At 42.3% G+C, this 25,347-nt stretch overlaps 1 protein-coding gene across 1 annotated transcript in view; it reads left to right on the top strand.

The window, feature by feature from the left end:
- Positions 1–2,067: 2,067 nt before the first annotated feature.
- T265_08227 (hypothetical protein) overlaps positions 2,068–25,347 on the top strand; it is a gene marked incomplete at both ends in the record, with an annotated part of 56,968 nt that continues 33,688 nt past the window's right edge. Inside the window, one exon of the mRNA XM_009173970.1 lies at positions 2,068–4,118. Coding sequence (XP_009172234.1) covers positions 2,244–4,118 — 1,875 coding nt within the window. The remainder of the gene's footprint in view (positions 4,119–25,347) is intronic.

The raw sequence follows: 25,347 nt of genomic DNA, 5'->3' as shown, positions 1-25,347 counted from the left end.
CAGGCTCACTCTACTACAACCTTGTCACTGGATATCCCCTTCACAACAGATTAAAAGACCCTGCCGGACTCAAATTCTTTTGAGTTTCATGGATGATTTAGTATTAGGGTGTCTATCTGTTCATTCAACGTAGGTAAGCAGCCAAGTAGCCCTGATACGTTTTCCAACTCCTTTGCATTGATCGCTATCACTGGTAGTCATTAATTATCAGAACTTCTCGTAACGGAAAACCTGACGAGTCATTCATACGGTAGACGCGTATTCTAAAGGAAGAAAGGTGAAAAACAGAATAGTTTACTACATTATATGGAACGAAAAAATAATTATCGTTCATGGCTGAGATTGATGCACTTCTTTGAACCCGAATCTGCTGGACCGTCACGGACTGTGGCCACTGACACAAATGGGCATTAGAAAGCCAAACGAATGGATGGGATGCCACTGTGATGCATCAGTCATCTTGTTCTGATTGATTTCAACAGTCGATCCCGTGTTAAAAAAACTGATGTACCTGCTAAGCATGGACGTAACAAGTGACGTTAGGTGACAAAGTGATAAATCATAATCTATTGTTAAGTTAGCTTGGATTTTGTCACTATTAACTACTAGTGAATTGGATAATTAATCTCGGGACTTGTCACCCTTCCATTGTTGTCTAACAGAGACTAACAAACCATGGATGAATCCTTATACCATGAAGCCTCAGGTAATCCGCAATTAGTTACACACCCGTGGCACGATTCATAAAAACCCATTCTAGAAACGCAACTTCAGTAATTCACATCTTAATGAGTTAAACGCCTATAGAGGGATAGTTGGCATAGAGAGGCACTTATCAAATGTTAGATTCATTAAATTTTGTCATACGCGCAGCTGAAAAAAAGACGAAAGATGACATTGCAAATCTACCCATGGACATTCGTTTTAAGCTGCAGGTTGATTACGGTCCGAGAAAAATGCGGGATTGTTTACATGAAAACCACTTCTAAGGGAGTAAAAAGGTCAGAAATTGACGGAGCTAATTGTGCTACGTTGTTCATGTCAGTTGTCTACACTTTTCTTTCATGGAGTGGGCATCTGGCGGCTGCTGAATTCTAGTTTTCGCGCGGCGGTGACCTTAAGCCCCAGCATAATTGCACTGTTGGTAGTATTTAGAAAATTTTGAGTCGTAACAAACTGAGGTCTGTAATAAAAACAGATTTACTGCATTTCTCCGAACAGGCCTGATCAAGCCATAAGCTCCGCATCGAATACAAAGGTGAGTGCATATCTTAGTGAATCTTTGTCTCGTGGAATTCAAGCGCTTTATGATCAGAGGGTTTAAAAAAATCCTACCTAGTGTCAACCTAAAAATGGTCTTACTTGCATGAGACAACACCACAGAAGGTAAGACGCTTGTGAAAGGACCTGATATTGCATATGCAGAATGTGACGTCAGTTCGGACAACCATGATTGTTAAGTCGCTCAAGTGCACCTTGACCGCACAAGCCATATTGATATATGTCCACATCCGATGCAAGAACACGGTAGAACGTATAACTGCCGTGTGATATTTAGGAAACACATGCATGGAAAGTGGCGAGTCACAGACATACCTTTTGATAGAATTCCTGATACGATTTTAGCCACTTCCGCTTAAATATCATACGCCATGTTCATCTTGTTTTTGTGGCCTGCCTCCGTAGAGTGTGTGGAAACCACGTATTTGACCGTCTGGTTTGCACAAATGTTTGAGTAAGCTAAATGCTACGCGAAACAAACTCTGCAAGTCAAAAGTCGATCACCTGAACCTGTTGTGCTGTGTTTGTCTGGTAAGCCAGGATCAGTGGGCCTGTTTCCATCGGCTTCTACACACTACTGACCATTCAGCGTTTATTTGTTTTTCTAAAAAATTGCCTAAGTGCATTCAAACACCATCGGAGTGGGCAAGAGCGTGTGACAGACAACGAATGCATGAACACCGCATCTGCTAAACAAAGCAGCCAATCATCATCAAGAATTGGTTCTCGTGCGTTGAATAAATGCTCGTCATTCATCAACTTTGGTTCGATTGTCTTTGTGCTCGATCTCACCAACATTACAATGAAAACTTCATTACCCCAATGCACCAACGTCACAAGTTCTTCGCGGGACCATAATATTATTCGTCATGTGATTGCATTTTAATCCGTCATCTCCTAGTCCGGTTAGACAAACTTATGCTATCGAGGGAAATGTGATCATTTTTGTAGGATAAATCGATATGAACCAAACAGAGCAGGTGGTGTCTCTGCGTGAAAACGTTCTCACTGGTTTAACGCTTTCTGTGATCGTCACTGGGACGGTAATCGGCAACCTTCTTGTTGTTTTAGCCGTTGCCTTGGTCCGGAAATTGCAAACTCCAAGCAACTTTCTGATTGTTTCGTTGGCTGTGAGTGATTTATTGGTAGGCCTGATTGTGATGCCTATCACGATCATTCATGACATTAACCGACAGTGGCCGTTTAACGAAGCTCTATGTGATACGTACATCGCGTTTGACGTGCTTCTGTGTACAGCCTCTATTCTTAATCTTTGTGCCATTTCGGTGGACCGATACCTGGCCATTACCAAGCCACTCCGATATGCTGCAAAACGCACACCGAAGAGGATGTTTCTGATGATTGCTGGTGTCTGGTTGGCTTCGGCGTTAATTAGCATCCCACCGATTTTCGGATTCAAAGAAAAGTGGATACCTTACACTTGTGGATACAGTGAGAACGTGTATTATCAAATCTACGCAACAGGCGGTGCATTTTATATTCCGCTTATTGTGATGCTTGTATTGTATGGACGTATTTTTATCCTCGCAAGACGAATGGCTAAAGAGGATGCCAAACAGCAGCGAATCAGTGAGTCGGTCGCTGGATCAAAACCAAACCAGGAGATAGATAATTGTCATTGTGACCAGCAAATTTCAGTGGACCAACACAATCCTTTGGTGAGTAAGCATCCAGCCTCAGCTGCCCACGACTACGAAGGAAATGTTGGTAGTGCGTTAGTGCACGCATCCTCGGCACTAAATGGAGTGACACGGAAGCAAGCACCAAAGAATTCAAAGCGTAATTCGCCTAATGATGAACGCTACCCCCTTCCACCTTCTGAAGCCTGTAGACGAAGACAACCGCGCCTCTTACGTAAAGAATCATATCATCAGTCATCCCTCGTCATCCCAAATGAAACGAAATGCTTACCTTCAGAAGAAAAGTCTTTCGCAAGCGAGTTTGAGGAGCGTGTTCGAATGCTCCGACAACTTAGGACAGAGTTCTTTGCAGCACCACCATCCAGACACTGCAGTTCGTTGGTTCTTGGTATACGAAGGACCGACGGGGATAAGACGGAAATAACTCGTCTGAATGTCGCAGACAATAGCGTAAACACCTACACAACTCCGCAGATACATCATCGAAGTTCATTTAATCCACCCTTGCATCAAAGCCAGTCAATGAGAGAACCCAGCTATACGCACAATGAAATAACATGTAAAACATCAATCAATTTACCACGGCGTTCAATGCCTCCACCCCCACTCTTATCCATATCTTGTTGTCCTGATGAATCCAATTTACCTCCCAGTCAATCACCAGGATCAGATGCATTTACTACGTTCACAGTTTTGGAACCCGATAGGGAACGCGTAAGTCGTACACCATCGCTTACCACTGCTCAGATGAGTTATTTCCCCACGCACACATTACGCCCCCGACCACGACCGCTCTACGGTGTGCGAAGATCTCTGGCTAATGCAGCTGACTACCCATCAAGAGATTCTCAATCTAGGTGTGGTTCACTTGGTATACCGAGAAACTTAACTGATAGGCGACTGAGCTCCCCTCAAACCACTGGACACCCATTATGGGGAATTCGTCGTCCCGACTCCAACCACTCGTTCATCGGTCGTTCGGCCAGTCGACTTTTCCATCTAGCGTCTGATAACCCGTCTGGAAATCCACGAAGTCGCAGCGGAAGTTGGTGTAGTGGACGCGCTAATTTACGAAAGAAGAAGTTTCGCGGGCACAGTGAGACCAAAGCTATCCGAACACTGGGTGTAATCATGGGATGTTTCTGTTTGTGTTGGCTACCATTCTTCATAATTGCGGTAGGTCATTTAGTAGAAGTGACGATTTATTTACTATCACCATATTGGAACTTTTTTATAAACACCGAAAACTTGCTTTGTGGATCCGCCAAGGCAAAATGTTCAACAAGGCGTGTTCTTTTTCTAGTGTCAATCATTCTATTGTTAGGCAAGATCAAAGTAAACATGAGAGATAATTTCAAATGGGAAATGGATGCACTTATTAAAACGATCTTATAGAAACATTTTTCGCTCCAAACCTTTCGAAAGAAAGTGGATGTACGAAACTAAAAGCACATCACATCCTTACTTACAAGTACAGCACGCGGGATCTGAATTTATTCCCAGCGTTCTACCGTTCTAAATGTTTCTTTTATGGGTTGCAACAACGCTCTACCAAGAGTATTTTCACCTCTCCCGCCTGCTAGTCCACTGTCGTATTTAGTAAAATACAAGATGTGGTGTTTTTGAACTTAGTTTCTCATATGTCTCGACAAAGCTTCTTGATTCCACTGTCACTGTTCATAATCTTCTGGCATCAGTTTTAATGACAAACATGCATCCTTCACCTCGGTGTTTTCGAAACAATGCTAGTTAACGTGACAACGTCTCGACCTACTGTATTAAGTCCTAAGCTGATTTGATATCATTTACACAGTGCTTTGGTATAAAACAATTTTTTAGAATGTCGGTTATAACCCGCCACTGCGTTTAGGGCAATAATCGGCCTCTGCTCTGAATTCTCTGAATGATGATTTTTTTTCAAAAAACAGTGGAAGCGTTAATGAGAGAACTTTGATGAAACTTCAATGGGAGAGTCGCAATACTTGAATCTTCAGTGACGCGATAAATGTGATTAGCAGAATAAGACGCATATTTAAATCTCTCACTAATGAGGCATCATGGATAGTCTGTAAACCAAGTTTGGAAACTTTGTTTGCATTATTGCTCTTGCAAATAATCAGCTCACTGTTTGCTCTGGAGGTCAGCAACATCCATCCAACTCCAGGATTCGTCTTCAGCCTCCTTTTTAAATCCACCGACCGACTCGAAATACCAAATGCGTGCATCATAGTGAACTTTCGTTGGCGCCACGTTGTTAAGGAAAGCATAAAAACATCAATCCACCAGCCCGTTAAGCGTGGTTTAGAGCCGCATGTTTGCGAATACTGACAGAGGAATCAAATGAGCACAACATCATGCCATCGGTTGTGATATCGAATTTTTGGTTCAACAACCGATGATCATCTCTTATCGAGGGATCTGCTTTCCTCAATCCGCTAGGGCTGGTATTGGACTGGGACTTCCTTAGGTCGCAGTCAGTGACTTGTGTTTGCTTGCCATTGTCGGCTCCCTGCGTACTTATGACACTTTTATGCGTGACACATAGCGTTGAAGGTACATTTTTGCCATTTAATCTCACACCAGACCCAGTACGACGGACATTTTGTTGCCTGATGTGCGAGTTTTTACTGTGGTAGCGCACGCTGCGCCTTGAAGAGCATTCACCATTGTTTGTCCCTTCTTTGGTTGTTGGTTTTTAGGCGCCTCACCTCATCAGACTGGCACTGTCTTTGGCATGATTTCGAATAAGACGTTTCTCTCTTTTCTCCCATATTATCCCGTTACTCTTTCGCATTTATCGCTTGCATTCATTTTTTGATGTTTGTGACCATGCTCTTCAAAAATAAATGATAGTATGTAATTATCAGTATAGACCGTTGTGGCTTTCAAGAAGCCGATTTAGATTTTTAGAAATTTAAAGCGATTTCTGGTTAGATTCCTTTCTTCAGGATAAAACTTTCTGATAGCCGTTTAAGAGCTGTGGAATATTTTTACTGACGTGAGAACCTTTTGTTTCCAGAATTCCGTAGTAGGTTGTTTCAGCTGTCAAGCACAGCAGAGTGGAAATGAAACAGACGCTATGAACCACTCGTGACTAGTGGCAGAACTTCTGTCCGGGTTTGAGCGTACGTTTGGTCTCCGCTCCAGGACCATCCGTTTTCTAAGCTTGGTGAAACCGTGGCGTAATACTTGTCGCTTCCAAATGATACGGTCCGTTTTTATTGATTTGAAAGGCTTGATTTTCTGCAGTTACGTAATTTAATTTGCTTAGATGTCGGACAAAAAGCATGAAGTGAAAAAGAAATAGTCGCAATGACATGGTCATAGGATTTCATCTGGGTTTCAGAAGAACGTCCTTTCTCATTCCAAGAATACTATCCTAATTTCATGGATTTGTTTAACGCATTACTGACAAACATCACTATGGTTACACAACATTTACATAGTGTGCTATTTGGTAATCTTAACCTAAATGACTGTATTGCCGTTTGAGATGTTTCAAACGTCAAAATAATCGATGGAGAAGACAGTAGATCTTTTACATAAGAGAGAAATAAAAGACGAGGGTGGAATGAAGAGATAAAAAATGTACGGAATGAATGTTATTCTCAGCTTTTATAAGCCATGGAAAGTAGTAAGTATTTTGTGCTAGTTCTGAGGATCACTACTTATCGCTCAACGTATTTTTCAGAATAAATCAGTCGTTTCCGTATAAAAAATACTGGACTGTATTGGAAAGATTACGCACGGTAACCTCTTGAATGAACTACGTTAAACCAAGGAAGGAGCAAAAAACCTGTTATATCATCCTCGTAGTTTACCCTTTTCTATCTGTCTTGTCAAGTTAACCATGTTTAATGCTCATGTTCGAATAACAACACAGGCGTTAAATATAAATTATCAATAAACCTAGAAAATTAAGTCAATAAAGTGGGATTAGCTGGACCGTTTACTTTGTGCGGAAGACGCAGCATATACGGTGGAAGAACAAAATAACCTTTAGCAATGATACTGAAGATAAGATATTTGTTTTTACGAAGTCCACAGTAAATATTTTCACTGAAAACAGCACTTTAGGTAAGTCTTTAATCCGTTACATCCCACAGGGGTGTTGTATTTCTCTGCACAGGGAATAACGAATCTTCTTTGAGCCCAACTACGTTCTGCCGAACGCAGCACTTTCTATTCTTTGTCGTTCTACCAAAGTGGCGCGCGTGAATTCTGTACATGTTGCGTGGCTTATAACTTCCAGCACAGAAACAGAACACGACTGACTGACAGGTAACTGTCTGTAAACTGGACTGAGCGGGCATCCGTATGACAAAAAACAAGACCAACAACAGTTTTACAGCTCCATATCTCTGGCTGATCAGTGTGAATCTCCTAACGAAACTAAACGCTACTGGTAACGTGAGCGACCGAACTCATTGTGCCTGCGCAGCTTCTCAGTAATATTCGGTTTGGTTTAGGGGGTGGTGAACACGGTTGCCTGGCAATTCTGTGTGTGCTGAACTGCCCACGGTGATGCTATATTCTTACTTAGTATAGCTTATACTGGGAAGAAATCTTACACCTGTTCTATATCCATGGTAATACATCTATGGAAGATGATACCATGCCTTTTCCTGCCATTGCCTTACGCCATAACGTTTCGATACTCTGCCTTAAAATGCTCCTTAGTTAGAAACCATTGTGTCACCGTTTATTTCTGTATCATATAATTCCAAGGAAACTGTAAGCAGGCGTTCCAGTGAGCGTTTCACAGATTCTTATTTACTCAGCCTTTAGTCTGCTGACTGCATGTAGACAGAGGGTCATCATGTTGAGTGGCTGCAAAATTATGCAAATAGGGTGTCGCAAGCTATCAACTAGATCATCTAGGATTTAAGTAAAGACAAAATTAATAGAAGCTGTTTCCAGTGTACGCTCAGGCTTAAATGAGCTGTTCTACGAGAATATGTAGAGGATCCCATTTTTGAAGATTTGTGGATCTTCATATGTTAAACGTCATCTCCGTAAAGTGTTCGTTTTATCCAACTAGTGCCTGTACGAATGTCGTCCGCAAACTCTAAACAGAGGAAAGGAGAACATAAAGTTGACGGAAACTCTGCGCCTACCTGATGAGCCCCAAGAAGGGCGAAACTGGTCGGGGTTGAAGAGTTTTCAGCAAACTTGTGAGTAGTTTTCTTTACGAAGGAGAATCTCATTTCACTCTATAAACGACCCAAAGTAGCCAAAATATGGCGGAGCTTTCGCAGATGGGTCAAATACATTGAGTTCAACTCCTTTGACCGAAGGAAAAATTGCAGCACATCAGCTAAATATGCTCTGTTTCAGCTCTACGAACAAATGAATGTCTTAACTACCATGTTGCCGGTGAGTACATGTTGGAAGCCGGTGGCATAGCTTCATTGTTGTATTCGTCCTTGCGCCTCCATTTGTCCCCAGTGTGTAGCAGGTTTCAGATTACCTACCCAATTATGAGATGTCTTTTCGGAGCATTGCTGCGGTCTTAGTTCTTTGCCCAAGTCAGCATTGTGCTATGGACCTAGATGTTCAACAGATTCCGCATGTTACCACATCACGGGTTTTAAAATTTGGACCACATGGGTGTCAGGTAGGTGCTGTTCTAGGGTAGCTCCATAGTATACGGACGTCGGCACAGAGATGATATTGCGAAAGAGCACATGATTCTACCCTCCAGTCGACCAATACAGTCGGAAAGTCGTCACACCGGTTACGTAGAGTATTTTTTGCAGGTGAGGTTTATTGAGTGTGTATCATCGTTTGTATACTAAATGTCAATGCAACCTTCCAAGAGGATGCTCCTAAAGAGCGTGTATCTCCAGAAGTAATGATATTACCCCTACGTTTTCCAAATTACGAGAGCCAGACCTTCGTCCACGAATAGAGTGCCCTGAACGCGTGTTCCGAAAAATTGCACTCCGTGCATCAATCATCACCGGTTTGGCCATTCATGTGAAGGGACAAAAATTGACGTCTATTGGGATATGGTCGATATGGACACCAGTAAGGCTATTAGTGACATAAACGTTTGCTAAAAGCTGTAGTGGCGCTCCTGTAGTCTAACGGTTGATATTATAGGGCGATCCTACATCAGGAACAATGCGTCATTGTGGGAGCCAAATCGGTTGATTTGTTGATCCGTAGCATTTCAAGTAAATGCGGTTGCATCGGTTTCAGTGTTTCCAGGCACCTCTTTATAAGCCCGTATGAAACTACAACCAAACAGACAACAGACCACACAGTAAACTGTTCACCTCTATCTACTTTGATCCTGTTTTTTGATAAAGATTTTCCCCATTTAATACGATTCAAAGGCCAGTGTCTTCAAATTTGCTCGAAAAAGCAGTTGATGATAATGATATTGTGTTTTCTGTCTGTCTTATTGTCCGCAGCAAGTTTGTATACTGATTTACTTGCGGAAAAGCTCTACCACATTTAACCTGCCATTAGACTGTGTTCAATGAAATGAAAAAATAGGGCTGCAACACGGCAATTGGAATCACGCAACCTAAAGAAATTGCGCCTCCATGAAAAGCCCAATTTTGGATGGTCTCTAGGGTGCGGTCGCCTCACGGTAGAACCATGACTAAGAAAAGGATATTACCCATAAAAATTGTTCTAATGCTCCTGAGGTATTTTCTGGCTTGCCTAATGGAACGATGCCACGGCAGGCATCATATCGGTTGGCGCTACCAACCACCAATCACGTCCATCAGAGTCTGGTAGCATGTCAAACACCAACACACCTGTATCACGTAATTTTGTGCTTTTTTCAACTTGAGAAGCTCACACACATAAACGATGCGAACTGAAAATCGCTTACTGAGAGCACAGAACGAAACAAATCGATCTTACGTGATGGAAGCAACTATGATGGTCTGTTAAAAATGCAAACCACTTAAAATGTGGCGGATCTTTTCGAAGAATACACTGATTAAACGCTGAGTCATGTTCTGGTTTCCGCTTCTTCGATAGGTTTGATCAACGTGAGCATCTCACGTTACGCACCTATTGATTAGTACCATCCGGCCAGACACATGGGAACGGTATGGTTGTGCATACCCATAAAAATGCGTCGTATGCTCTTTATCTCTCAGTTCTTAGGATGCTCGACTATGATTCTTCTAATGCATTTTTCAATCACTCATGTCAAAGACAATTTATGGCATTCCAAATGTTTTTCCATTATCTCAATGTGCACACTACATTGGTTTTCTCACGACCCAGGGCTGTGCGCTTCCCTTAGCTGATTTAACTCTGGTAAATTTCGCGGCTTTTTAAATGACTCACATAAAAAATGAAATCGCAGGTTAGACGCGATTTTAGCGCAATCGTTAACCAAACACTAGCAGCCTTCTGGATGTATTGATAAAGTACGGTGGTACGATTCTGGTTTGACATAAATAAGCAAAACTGACTCCAAACGGTTAGACAACTTTAGTCTTATTCAAAATGGTGATAGAAAATCTCACACGCGTTCTTTGGCAGAGATGAAATCTCTGTAATGCGATTCGATTAACATAAGGCTGTTCCTGAGGGCTCGACCACCGTTATTGACATTTTATGACATAAATGCTGGATCAAACAGTTACTTAGGCTGGATGTCAAACACAACCGCTATACGTGAATGTGTAAATTGAAAAATTCCCAGTGGTCTTTCCTCGATACAATCATTACTGTTCTCAGGACCAAAACATTAGTCACAGTCCTTTTAGTGTTTGCATATTCAATATGACCAGTTTTCTAACATAAACATTGCGCGACTTGAATGTCCACGAGTCAGTAAGTCTACGGAAAACGACGTTGATTTTGGTAAGCAATGAATGTAGTGCTGACATCATGTTGTGAGATTACCAGGCCACGCGGAGCCCAAAGTAAAACGATAAGTCTACGAACTAACGGCACCAGTGATCAAGAGTTGAACGGATTCTTGGGCCCATCTACCGGTCAGTTAACAATGCACTTTACTGAAGGTGAACCTAGAATTACAAAACTTAGGCAGTGGCACCATCAGGAAGCAGTAGTTTAATCCCGTTTGTGGTGATAACGTAAGTGTCCACATGGTCTCTAACTGAAAGCTAATCACACTACTGATCAGCCGCTCGTGGCAAACGGTTAAATTTTCAGCCACTGGCCGAAAACTTTCTGAATTTCGTTAGATACACACGATTGATGGTTCCTAATAGTGATGAGACAGCCTTAAAGTGTTTTCCGGCTTCTTAGTATAGGGTTGGCATCACTGACAGGATGAAATCTCTTTTGAATAAAATATATCATTACGTAAAATTCTGCCTGAAGGCATAGATGTATGACATTGATCAACCTATATGCTGCTTATGGAGTCATTTAGGTTGTGTAGCAAAGGAGGTATTTGAAAATGTGCATGAGAACCACTTAGTATGCTTTAGTGTGATTTGCTAGCACTTTGCAGTGAACAGTGGATAGAAAGAAAGATCTATACATGTATGAGTTATGCTATTATTGAAACTAACTGAGTAAGTCACGCGACCATGTTGACTGCTTTGATTGATTCACGAGTAGAGCAGACGGCGATAAATAAACTAGTTCCCACAGCGAAAAGTTAAAGGATGTTAGTGAACTTCTGTTCACATTACATACGAAGGTTAGTTTGCTAAAAATTTTCAAGACCCAAGAGCTTTTTCTTCGAAATGCACCATCCGAGCCACATGTTTATTGAAACATATGCAGTTAAAAACGCTGCGTGAGTAAAACTACGTAAACCAGGTGTAAGAGGCGAATGTTAGACTCGTTTCGCTTGTTTGTCAAGTGCTCTGAGAATACCCTGACTGTAGGGGGGAAAGACTGAACGGCTAAAGCTCATTTCCCAGTAACCAAAATCCCAGTTTAGCAACTCCAAATTAAGCTACATTTCGGAAAATTCTGTTACAGGACTTATTTACAATCGGAACTAAACATTTGGGTTTCCTCATCGTTTTTGAAGATGAAAAGACCGCTATCAACCACCGAGCTGAGAAGCATCACTCTTCCAGTTTTTTCCTCTCGGGAACATTTCGTAAGTACCGTATGATCTCTCGAATACCCCGGAAAAATCAACTCACCGCTAACAGTATTGCAGTTTGCAACACTCAATGGAGAATTTAACCTTAATCAACTAATTTCCATAGAGGTGTGGTATAGTCCCAGACAGTTGTAATATCTTCAGGGGGTTTGATTTATGCCTTCACAGCTGTTTGCTCAGGTGAAAAAATTATTTTGGTAGGTACTGCTTCCGAGTTGAATAATAGTGTTTACTATAATGTTGAACCCCTTTGCTGGGATATTAGGAAACACTTAGGATACGCTGGTGCCTGATGTAAATAAACATAACTGTTACAATCCTCATCGCCTCTCTGACCTAATGGTGATCTTACAAGAATAACATTTAGAAGTATTTGAGTCCCAATTTCGAAGTAATGAATGACTCAGGTCACGTGTTCTGTTTCCGCGTTCCAGCAAAGCTGTGATTGGCAGTTGATGCTGAGCGTAAACAAGGTTTGAAAAACTCGTGCATATGTTGAAGGCACCATTAAATCATTTTGACGGAATTCTACAAAGATCGGTTTCGTAGTAGGCAAATATGGACAACACTAACGGAGCAATATACTCGAAACACGAACGTACGACTTGCCAGTCACCAGTCATCAGAGCAAAATTTTTGACTGAAAAGCGAAAATTTATCATGAAGATCAAAAGATAACTATCTGCTGCTGATGTAGTCATGCCCAATTTTATCCATTTGGTGCGGTGTAAGATAGATTCGTATAAATGGGGGACTTGAAACATCTGCCTCATGTATAGACCTTCGGATTCGTAAGCAGATATGAGACTAGCAGGAAACAGTAAGTTTTGCTGAATTACAGTTTATACCTTACGAAGGAAATATTTTTGTAGACAGAAATATTCCGAAGATTACTTTTTCAGAGACTGAAGTATCGTAGAATATTTGGATATTAACAAGTGAGAGATGCGTTCACTGAATCCTGGACGCGATATTGGGTTTTCGTTTAAAATACTGGTCCTCAAGCACAATGGATACAACAGTAACCACCATGCAGCCTGGCTTATAGAGCAAAGACATCCCACTGCGGATGGACTCCTCCAGTATTGTCAGTAGTACTGTATATGGGATTCAAAAGTTGAATGATCTAAATATTCAAGGTTGTTCTATGACTCTTCCAGCCATCTACTTTAACTGGGGGTAGGGAATGCCTCATTCTGGCATTTTAAACCAACAAATCGGGGTAAAAGTTTTTATTGTTTGTAGGTTATTTGCAGAACCGGTATAATCCACATCAAATCGTTGTTGGCCACCAATTATGAAATCCATTTCGCCGGCCATAAGAACAGACGTAATACACGTCGTCACTTTTACAAAAGTATTATAAAGAAGATTGTGTGAGAGTTTCGTTAGAACGATCCCGGGCTGCAAGTGTGTGATTTCACCTAACCTTTTTCATGTAATAATGTAGCGTCAGAGTTGATGGCTTACTATTTTGCTTCCGCATACTTTGCATAGTCTTGCCCAAGACAAATAAAAGTGTCTGTGCGTTAAACCTACACCACCTCTGCTTGTTATTTACTATGTTATTCTGCAATGTCCGCTGAATTAACGTTACATTCACGACCCACTCGATCAACCAAAGTGGTTGCCATCCTACAGTACAGTTTCTTTCAATGATGATGCACTGCCCAACAGCGCCTAGTGTTTAATCACTTGTTTGAAAAAATGATCAATTAATTGCGTGCATTCACAAAGAAATGCTGCGTGTGCTGGTAACCGCAAGACACTAAGAACCATACCTCATCCACCTGCTCCTAGATGTGTACGCAGTTTCTCTTATTCACTCCCGACGCTACTCTTCAAAGTCCATGCAACGAAACGGAATCGATCCATTCGTGCGCATTTCGGTTGTTATGTCGATTTTGTGCGAGTATCAGTTTACACGTTTCGACAATCTGTGTGATTCTTACTCCTGTCCGATGTTTACACTGTCATTTGATACAACACATACGCAAGTCATTTGTCAGATTTCTCATATGGCCGGTTTCTCTGGGGAAATGTTTGCATCCGTGGGCATGCCCAGAAAACGCACCTTATTTTCTTAGTAAACGTCTATTGTTATGGGGTGAGTATTACGGTTCTTTCGAACACCAAAGAAAACTAATCTCTTGAGGACTTTACTCCTTTTGAGATAGCTATTTTCAAGACACATACCGACTTTTAGAACACCATCGCTAAAAAAAGCGGGAACTTATCCTGGTGCTACAGTTCACACTCAGTTGTACTGGGTGATGCTCGTACATTCTTCTGCCAGGTTGGTCAACGAATAGAAATCTGGAGAACACAGCATCCAGGGCCTCCATGTTTGAATTTGGAACAAGTGCGGCAATTCGGTCCATAACATTTTGGCCTACCTGAGTAACCTCAAGTCAACTCACACTGCCTCGATGTCAGGATTTTGAGCCAACATAATTTGTCTGTCTAGGTTTGGGCGCTCTGGCAGTATTTCAGTCATCATACTGTACAGAAAAAAGTACCGTCATACCACATAAACCGGGTCACCTTATTCGATGCATACAATAGGGTGGATAATGGAAAATGTGTAATTATGAAGAACTTTCATCTCCATTGTCATCTCCTACTCGTCCTTTTCCATTTGACAGCTAGCCTTATGTAGATTCCAGCTGTAAGCCTTTCAGCTAGGAACCTACGAAACCAACATATCGCACGCCGCTCCAAATTGCACCATTCCGCCTCCGCTAGCCAAGCTCTACCCCCTCGTTCTTGTTGCTTCTCTTAACGTAAGGACACAGACAGGTCGACCAACAAGCTGCTCTTGCCCATTCTCTGTACAACCTAGTCGTTGACGTCAGTTACATCTCTGAAACTTGAATCAGGATCCCAGTGCAGCTGTTAAGCTTACGGCATCCTCTCTATCTAGCCACCGCAAACTGAGGAATTCGAAAACTTCTGAAGCCACTGCAGCAAACTTGAGTTGTTGATGGCCTTAAGTTTTCAAGCCACAGATTAATCGTTCAACTGGATAGTCGTAAACGGAATTGCTTGTACTCACTCCCTCCTGATTTTAAAACGGTTTTGACAAGGGTTTTGACATCGTTTAAAAAAAAATACTTTTTTACACACGCCGGAAATGCCAGCTCACTTTGGTGCACCGTCAATTTAAACCAAGCTTGTCATAACCACGAAACAGTAACAGCTGTACGAATACCTGCATTTCTGTTTGGCGGATTCAAGATAGAGTGCTACAAATGGAGGACAATGTTTTGTCATATCTAATTTCTTGGAGCAAAGGGCAGACTGAAGTGTTTACGTTATAACTTCCCACGGACTTTTGATCATTTTTGTAAAACGACTGAAGTCTGAAAAAGGAGCTATTGCCTATCATGGAGACTTCTCTGAAGACTTAGACTCGCAGCTGGTCTCACAGAACCGTAATCAAGTTTGAACAAGTGCAACCAGGTTTGACACATACTCGACTACTGAATGCTCCATGGCGTTGTACCCATTAAACAACGTCCTGGCGGAGTAGACTTACTTAAAGACTATCCTGATAAGTGTGTAATTCCCATAATTGGGTTGAAGACGTAACAGCCCAATTCAAAAGCTTTCGCGACAGCTGCCGAAAATATTTTATACGTTTTGAAAACCGGGTAAATTTCGAGCCCGATAACCGCATTGCATTTTAGTAATTTGCCAAATGATTCTGTGAAAAAAGTACAAGACAAATATTATGTGGGGGAACTGATTCCATATTTTTATGAACACTCCTTCCGTTGTCTCCTCACAAGCAATCTGGTTGATGCATTTCAGGTGTGTGAAGCACGTTATCCTCTTTTAATCCAAAAGGAGCTTGTTATGAGTATGCGTACTTGATTGCGTTTGCGACACCCCATGGAAATGTGATTTTGCAGGCAAGTGAAGTGGTGCTAACAAGTCTCATCGAAAACACTAACTCTTAGAAGGGTCCTACGCTTGAGCAATTAGGTCAGTTAACCACACGTCTCAAAGGGACACTCATAAATTGTCCATACTTTACCTGTTGACTTACTTATCTGGCGAGGATATATGTTCACGTAGTGCGACGAAAGTTTGCAATTTTTCAGGTAATGTAAGGGTCGTTATAATTAGTTGCAGTGAGTTCCAAATGTCACCGGGCAGATGTATCAAACCTATCGACTTACAACACGATCAAAGTCGTACCAGTTATACCAGGATGGCCTGCGAACTACGTATTGCTCTTAAGATAGGCTGTTTTTTCTACTGCGACAGAAACTTCTGGGGGATCGCTTAAGCGTCATCGGTTCTTTCAGCCCATAGAACGAATATATAAATTACAGAGTTCTGCCGTCAGAAATGAATCTAGGTGAAAGTAATCTAGATACAGCTTTTTGTTCGAAACCTTATCATATACTTCCAAATGGAGTCATACAGTAATAGCTATGAGGTGCTGGCAAATAAACAGCCAAATCCTTGTTGCCATCCTAAAAACCTCTAAGGGCCCTTCAACTTTGTTAACTTTTGGACCCGGCAATGCATTGTGTAGCAGATTATTTCGTTCTTTTCTACAAGTATTTTGGAGAACCCGAACAATCTTGCCAAGTGTAGAATCGTTGACCAAATTGAATAGTATTCAGCGGCGGATTGAAAGGAGCTTTTCGATACGCGCCGTCTGCTGCATTGGGATTGTTGCACGCAGACTTGGGATATTAAGTCCCACATGTTGTTCACCGGCGTCGAGAAAATTAATCTGGGTGTCCTTCGTTAGAAGTATTCAGCCACGAATAGATTGCCTGATGTAACTGTCCATCATTTTAAGCGTGTTTCGGTGGATCTGGCCGAGCGAAAATGTCTGCCACGGTATCAGGTAGTTCCTCGTGATCTCCATTATTTGATGCGAATTCGGCCTGCCACAAGTCAGCTTGTTGAGCAGTTTCAGCAGGTGCTGTCGGTGGTTGAAGATTTATTGCCCCCTGAAATTAGAGGGGATGCTCAAATAGGTTAAGGTGACTGCTGGACCCAGGGTTGTGATGGGTTTCTCGGCGAAGCAAAACAGTTTGACTAAGACTGCTGTCCTCCGATGTTTCCTGTCCACACAAATCACCTTTACCTTCGTCTCTCTGGTGTTTATCTTCATACCAGCTCTTCACAACTCGACCGCAGCGCTTCACGCTGCTGTTTAAGCCGAGCCTGACTTTTTGCATACATGACCCAGTCGTCAGCAAGCCCAAAACTATCTACTAGGGTGTCATGGAACTGATTTCCCCGTCGCGGCATCGACAATCTTAGAACCTCATCCATTGCTATGACAAACAATAATGGGGAGAGTGGATCTCCTTGCTTCACACCTCTGTGGCAGTGAATCTTGGAATCGGGGAAAACTGCACTCTCATAGAACTATGCGATGTATCGAACTAGATGTGACGCTACTCCGAAGGCCTCGGTAGATCTGACGATTGTGTCGTACGAAACCGAAGCAAACGCTTTGGAGATACCAACAAATGCCGAGCTGAGGTTAGAATCAGTCGCTTGAAAGCGTCGAAGCGTCCTAGGTGTAAGCTTGTCCAGCCCCGGGGACAATTGCCCATTAGACGGATCGTACGACCGACTTCCTCTCCTGTGATTGGCTCGATCAAGCTCCAATCGGATGGTACTACTATGCAACTTGGCCTGCTATCCACGTGTTTTGTACCTGAGGCAGCTGTTCCCAGTACCGCTGAGCGTCATGAGGTTGGCCACAGTTACCTTTGTATGGATCCTTCCATGACCCATCGAACACAGCAGACGCTGCATCTTTCAGTTCTTGGTGGTATAGGGTCTGGATGGCGGTGTAGTTGGCTCGGCGGATCTGCGTTCGATTGATCGGCATCCGATGGGTTAACTGACGACGAAGTCGAGATACAGTTTTTCCGGTGTGGAGGCGTGGATGTCCAGAAGCGACACGACTTGCTCTGGTGTCAGGATGTCAGACTGCAGCTCTCGGACGAATGCCAGAAGGTCAACAATAACAAGCGAACGGTCAGCATGGGATTCCAAGAGTGACATGGCGCAATCCACGGTTTGTTAAAAAAAGACGCTACAGTCATCGGCTTCTGACGATCAGACCGCTATTTGGCCGATAGTTTGGTCAGGGCCATCAGATGATGTGTCCTGTTGTTCTTGCCAGTTAAACACCATTAACCTGGTTTTGATGCTGATAGCCGATCGACCAGGAAGATACTGCTTCAATCTCGCGAATAGCGCGATTTGCATGCCTCAAGATGGATATAAATTGTTTGTCAGGCGCAAGAGCGAATGTTGGGATCAACGGGCACGCGAATACTTATTTCGGCCAAGCCTAACTGCATTAAGGTGGGTGGGGTGTGCGTGCCGGTGATGTTGACTGAGGCCTGTCTTCGTTGAAAAAAAGGCGAGAACAATCAGCACAGGCGAGCTGAATGACCGTGTACCAACACTTACATTGTTGTGAACTCGATGGTGGGTTACCATGCCAGCTTTTGATTTGCAGCACTTGCCATATTCCTCAAACGTGAGCCCCACGAGTCTCTCCTGTGTACTGGTCGGAACTGGTCCGGAGTTGCTGAACTCTTAGCTCACTCAGACTGACGGCTAGGCTACCCAGTCACCATCACGAAGAGGTGCCTCAGCTCGCCGATTGAATAGGATGACTTACTCATTACTCTGTCTTACTCGAGAACTGAGAACAATGGAGGTGGAGCAGCTGGATACAACAAAGATGGAGATTTTTCCCGTAATTGGCAATAACTTCTCTTGAGAACCCGAGAATAATCGTGCAGTTGTTTCATCCTCATTGCGAATCATCATAAATATGTCGCCCGCGAAACTTAGTGGCGTTTCGAATCTGCGACGTTCCGGCTAGTAAGTTAAACAATAAACCCGTCGACCGCGGCAGCTCATCAGGACTGCAACGAGCTCCGACTTCGATAGGATGAAGCGCCTCTCCTCATTCATTCGTGGGATCCTGTTGATTAGTATTTGACGGACCCTGTTAGTAGCAACGTCTCAGATGTGTGCTTCACTCATCTTGTGAAATGACCTTCAGAGCTTTACTTTTCAACACATGATAGTATCGGGAGATTTCGGATGCATCTGTAAGTGACATTTTGTAACTGAAGCCAACTATGTATGTGTGGCAAAAATCATTAAAAAGCCAGTGGCGAGTTTAGTTACATACAGTACATTATATTAATACAGTCGATCGCAAGAGAAGAAGAGCGATTTGGTTAACTTTCTTGGCCCACGTGCTTACTTGTCAAAATGCATCAACGATAAAATCCAACAACAACAGTAACAACAACAGAGACAAATGCCAGCGAAACCTATTCTGACTGAAGAACTCTTTTCAGTGACTCACCGAGCTGGCTTCCGGTGTTACTCCAAATGTACAAGACAAGCATGCTGCCACGTCACTCATTCTAGTATTCCAGGACAACCGGTGCACAGCAGGGTGATATTTATGTAGTTTCAACATTATCGACTGGTACAGTCATCGTATTTGACTTATGCTGTCCTTTAAAAAGAAAAACATCTTATGGAAATTCGGTTGTTTCAGAGGTACTGCAGCTATGAATAAATACCGACACTGTGTCAAAAAGCGACTGGCTTACTGCAAGTGCGTTTTAGCAGGGAGAATATGGCATCCACATCATAATCAGTGGACTGTGATAGCTTGACACCCTGACCTTAAACTGGGAACTTTTTTGCTTACAAACACGTGAAAAAAGACGAGCAAATTTTCATTGTGCGATGTCACAAAGGTTTAAAAGCTCAGGTCTGGATTACACCCAGTTGCATAGCGAGCGGATGTTAACGAGGAAACTAACTGATTCCCAGGTGAAATTTCCTGGTGATATTCTTCATCATCACGTACCGCACAGGGACCGGCGCACGTCTGTATCATTTTGCTGAGGTAAACAAATCGATTCTTGGTCACGACGGATATTTTTCCAGTTATGCTGTTTCACTTTGCCCTGATGTATTTGCCGCTGGTAGCCTACAACACAAGAGACATTCTGAGGCAAGATAGTGCGCTAAACAACCATAGTGCACTCTTTGTACAGTGTACCATTCATACTCTGGAATCTTGCTTATTATCTACTGATTCCACGTCCGAAGGGCTTGTGTACCCACAATTAGAGACTTTGCCATGAGTTCATCTATTTCTTACATTGTGTCGAGCCCATTCACACACGGCTGAAATATCAGGTATTGAGCAACTTCGGCGGAGAGCGTAGCCGGGGTACATTAATAAATATTTGCTAGTACAAAGGCATGTCACATGAATCAGTTCCTGTTACATATCAAATCTTCTTATTGAATTACGTGGAACACCTTACAAAACATTTGGTTTCCTGGAACAACTGCTCCTAGAACCATGACCACGTCACAACTACAGTTGTCCACTGATCGCTATTTTAAACGTTGGTTCTGTTCACATACTGCGCGGTAATTCGCACAGTGCCTCCCATAGCAAGTAATATATGTAGTAATACAGGTTTATTAGAAAGCAAGACTACCTCAAATGGTTTCCTGGATCACACGCTTCATCTACTAAACAATGGTCAGAGAGGGGACCGAACCAACTTCATGATGCGGGGAAAATACCTGCAAGGGTCCTTTTCATGTTGTCCACCTGCAGCATCCGCGCCAAATTCCAAACGGACAGCACAGACTGCAGAATAAAATGGCCGGCACGAAAGACTCATTCTATTAGCGTATTTTCTGTCTACAAGATCGACTGTTTTGATTGTGATTATGTGTATGTAGTCTGGTAAAACCGAGAATCAAGATTTCGGATGAACAAGCATAAACTACACTCCTCGTCCATTCAAACAAACAAGAATGAAGTAAAAAAAGCCTAAGCATGATTCAGCTCTCACAGTATGGTTTAGCCAATGACCATGGAGTCGACTCTGATAATGTGTACAGTTTTCAGCAGAATCTCGGCGTGGATGCATAGAACTCTTCACTCAGTTGCCAATCGTGTGAAGCGTTCATGTGTTAACAGGTCTGATTGTGTTGATTTTGACCGGCCCACTTAATCATTCAACGGCGACTCAACCACGGGTGGTGGCATGTTATGTGACAACTCAATCCCAAGTTCAGTTTTGAAATAACCACATAGTGTAACACTCGCCGGCAAGCGAGGGGGCACGTGAGTTTCACAACAATCGTAGCACAAATGGCAGCCTCTAGTTAGCCACATTAGTGATGTTTCGATTTCAATCATCTACTCCTTGAGGAAGGCCAACATCAGTGGTCAGAACGTCGAGCAGTTTCATTTCATTTGTCCGCTTTGCAGTTCCAAGCGCTTTTACCGTGAGCCAAAAATCCACCGCTCCTATAGCCCTCCGGTTTCTTTGAACTCAGTACGTGATCTAGCAAGAAAATATCCTTTCTATGCAACTATCAGCTGCCAGCTTTTCTGGACAGCACTTCCAATAACGAGCGGTTATGAAGTAAGCAGTCAGCTGGACTCACACCTGCAAATTTAGGGTGGGATGGTAGCCCGGATTCAGGAAGTTGCACAAAGTTTATTATCACTATATGGGAAAGACGAGTGGCGCGCTTTGCAGAAGCAGTACAAAGTGGATCGGTACTAAGCACGAGAATTTGTATATCATTCCTTCCTTCCCCCTTCGAGATCTTGGAATCCTATGCGAGCTGACAGCTGATGATGCAGGCCTTTGAATTCCCGCTTGTTTAGCGCTGCGTCTGCCATTCAGGCAAACGAAGTTCACACACCTGGAGCATACGCTGATTAGGACGAAAAGTAAGCTTCGCAGTCATGTGTCTGGCACCAACGATTCGAATTTCTTGGCGTCCCAAATAGCAGGAAGATCTGCATGACGCACTACACCGAATGCGTCGTTGACGAAATTTTCTGGAAAATTTAATGGCACCATATTTCCCTGGATTTGACCACTTTAAGAAAACTTATCAAGTTGGAATACCCAATTCGTCACTGAAGATAGAAACACATTACATGGAACAGCTGGAACAGTTTCCCTTTTTCAGAACGGAATGCATAACTTTGTGTGAACATGAACCTACAAAGTTCAGTTATTCAAGGAGAGTAGTACATCCCATTAAAATTGTTCATTTTCTTGATGAAGGTACCCACGCAGTTATAAAATACTTGTAACTGAGCGTTTCTTCTAAATCACCAAACAGGATCCATCAGATGACAGGCTAATCAGAGTTGCCTGGATCGTCCTAATTTACCTTTCAATTATTGTCACCTATCCAGGTAACGATTATATTACAGAATAATATCCTGGTACTGAAATCATCCTGCTCAGTGTAGATTGTGTTAAACAGACGCAAAAACAAGTTTCGGTTGTGAAAAAACCACTGATGAATTATTAAGGCCCGTCACTATCGCAAAACTTATGGAATGGGTCTCAAATTTTTTTCACCTATGGCAAAAATAACGCTTAATTAGTGGTGTTACCGTTCCTTTAGTTTTCTGGATTATCCAGTGAAACAAACCTTAGCTTCAGAATAAGACGGGGTTCAGGTTTTTAAGGGCTAGATAACCAAGTAGGCAGTCTGCTCTGGTTCTAATCCCTGGTTTTTTATCCGACACTTTTATTATACTTCTCAAAGTAATGCCATTCCACACGTGACACCGATCTCTTAGGCCCGATACCGCTGCTTACAACCTAAACAATCGCTGTGGTTCATGATGTCAGAGCTCAGCCGCCATTCTTGACGAAAAAAACGTGTTGGTACATACGTTCATATTTTTGGGAACATTCTTCTGCTCTTATCTTGGTGTAGCGTTATCAATTGCTTGTGTCGCTAGACAATTTATGTGAAACCAAAATGAGCCCTTTTTGGACTAGAAAAAACTAGTTTGTCTGTCGATTTATTGGGCTACAAGTAAAGCACACTCCACCCGTCAGACATTTTGAGTATTGGTATGCAGTGATAAAAAGAAAACCAAAATGGCCCTTTTTGGACTAGAAAAAACTAGTTTGTCTGTCGATTTATTGGGCTACAAGTAAAGCACACTCCACCCGTCAGACATTTTGAGTATTGGTATGCAGTGATAAAAAGAATTAGGTCAACCATGAATCGATACACATTAGAAAGTTATAAAACCGAAGAAGAAAATACCACAGGCATTAACCTTCCCACTATCTTTATCTGAAGGGGACCGTCGAAACATCAAAGCCTCTAGTCGGTTAAGTGGAAGCTCTCACACAAAGGGAACTCTATTTTTAGAGTGACAAGTGCAATACTTACTTTGTTTTTTCTCTGCGAATCTATTGGTACAATTGCGCCAAAGTATCTTCCTTCAGCTGGTAGTTTTGTCAACCTTCAAGCCAACCAGTATAAAAGTGTGAATAAATTTTCGTGTAATACACGTGAAAACTGATATGTTGTGCAGTGCAATCTGCCCGTTATGATAAAGCCACCAAATTTTTACAAACTGTTCAGCATATTGTACAAATGACACCTACTTTTTATAATAATTACGAATTGTTATACCGGAACTGAAAATAGTGATTGTAATTTATATCGCGTGTCACCGCGAAATGCTCACTCACACGCCGATCTAAATGTGGCTAGTAATGCATCTGTTTTAGAAATATGGTAGTGTCAAGCAACGATTCCGTCAATCAGATAGACACATTTATGGGTTAATTGTGCTGGGTGAACTATGACACAAGTGTGTGAGTTCTCCAGGCATGTAATATATCTATAATAGCATGAGATCCACTTTCACATGAACATGTAAATGGCGTTTGTAGTATTCGGCCGTTAAATGGGTTGTTTCATTTGTCTGCAGGTGTTTGCTAACGTCATTTCATCATCTTTTGATTTGACTGCCGAACGAAATCAGAAGAAATGCATTCATGAGTTCAGTAAAAGTACCCATAAACAATGTACTGTCTGCAACTCTGTCTACAACTGCACTTTTGTAGATCATTTGGGTTGTGTACCCGATTGAACTGTACAAAAGAACTGACGATGAGCCAGAGCTAGGACGTGTGTATAAATATCCTTCGTACGCTGCCTTTTAGAAACAATATCAACACAAAATACCACAGATCATTGAACGTTCGACGGTCTGAGATAAATATTCGTCAAGTTAAAATAAGCAGATTCTCGAAAAGTTTTTTGGTTTATGTGGACTGCAGACTAGCTTAAATACTTTTTGGTCAGAAATCATGTATTCCGGGTACATTGGTCGGATATCATAATTCCCTAAACTACGATATTGCATCACATTTAACGGTGGACTTCATGGATTGGAGTCGCTACGGTTCTAGGTATGTTCGGAAACACCAATGAAGAACAATGGGTCCATTGCTTGCATCCAACGTTAGTGCACTCGCATATTGGTCAAAAATATTTATATCTGGATAAAAAACGCAGTACTGAACAGCTAAAACTTTAGTCAATAGCAGTCCAACTAAACTTTTCAACTGATTGATCGATCTTCTTAAGCAACGAACCTTGTCGGTAATCAACTGAGTATCCGGGACAAGTGGTAGCTAGCATCTGCTCTCTATAGAATGGCGTGTTTGTTAGTGAGACTTTTAACACTGACCAAATGGTCGGCAATTTCATGCCGTTGTGGGTTGCTGATCTAAACACAAAAGGGACAGATATTGTCGTTCACGTCCTTTCATCTAACTCAACATTTTCCAGGAAATCACAGGGTAGGTAAGCTATCGTACAGCCTGGAGCGCGCCGTATGTATCAGTCACAAGATATCTGCTTCCCTTATTAGGGTATACTATTTGGGGCGGGCTAGCCTCTGGCGACTGTAGCGAAACTCCGTACCTGGTTGCGGCAATCGAATAAATCTCAGTGTCCATTGGATTATGTCGTAACTTTGTTCCATCTGCTATATAATACATTCGTTTTTCTTGAAACCTCTGTCGTCTATATCCTTCTACCTTTCTTTTAGTGCTAGTAATGGGAATTAAAGTCTATTTTTGGTACCACACTTGAGCAGTTTGCCGCAAGGTTTGATATACATTAGGGAGCTGATTTCTCCCGAAAGCACAGGGGATTTTGATTGAATAATTTGCCGCTGAATAATGACTGGCGGTCACCTCTAGTATTTGGGTGGTCTTCAGAGTCGGACTTTATTAATTGGCCTTCCTTAGAGAAAAAAACAGGATTATGGTTGTGTGAATATCCGTAAGGTAGTGACTGCAAACAATGCACTGCATCACTAAATCTACAATCAGAGAGTAATGCGTAACCTCAGGTCACCTCAAATAGCGAACTTGCCCAGAGCATGCGCCTGCTTCTCTTTGTTAGACTGCTTCCCTCCCTGGCTAATGAGGATAGTTC

The sequence above is a fragment of the Opisthorchis viverrini genome (genome assembly GCF_000715545.1).
Source record: "Opisthorchis viverrini unplaced genomic scaffold opera_v5_207, whole genome shotgun sequence".
Classification (NCBI taxonomy): Eukaryota; Metazoa; Platyhelminthes; class Trematoda; order Opisthorchiida; family Opisthorchiidae; genus Opisthorchis; species Opisthorchis viverrini.
The sequence above is the reverse complement of the archived record's forward strand: the minus strand, read 5'-3'. Positions and strand labels throughout refer to the sequence as shown.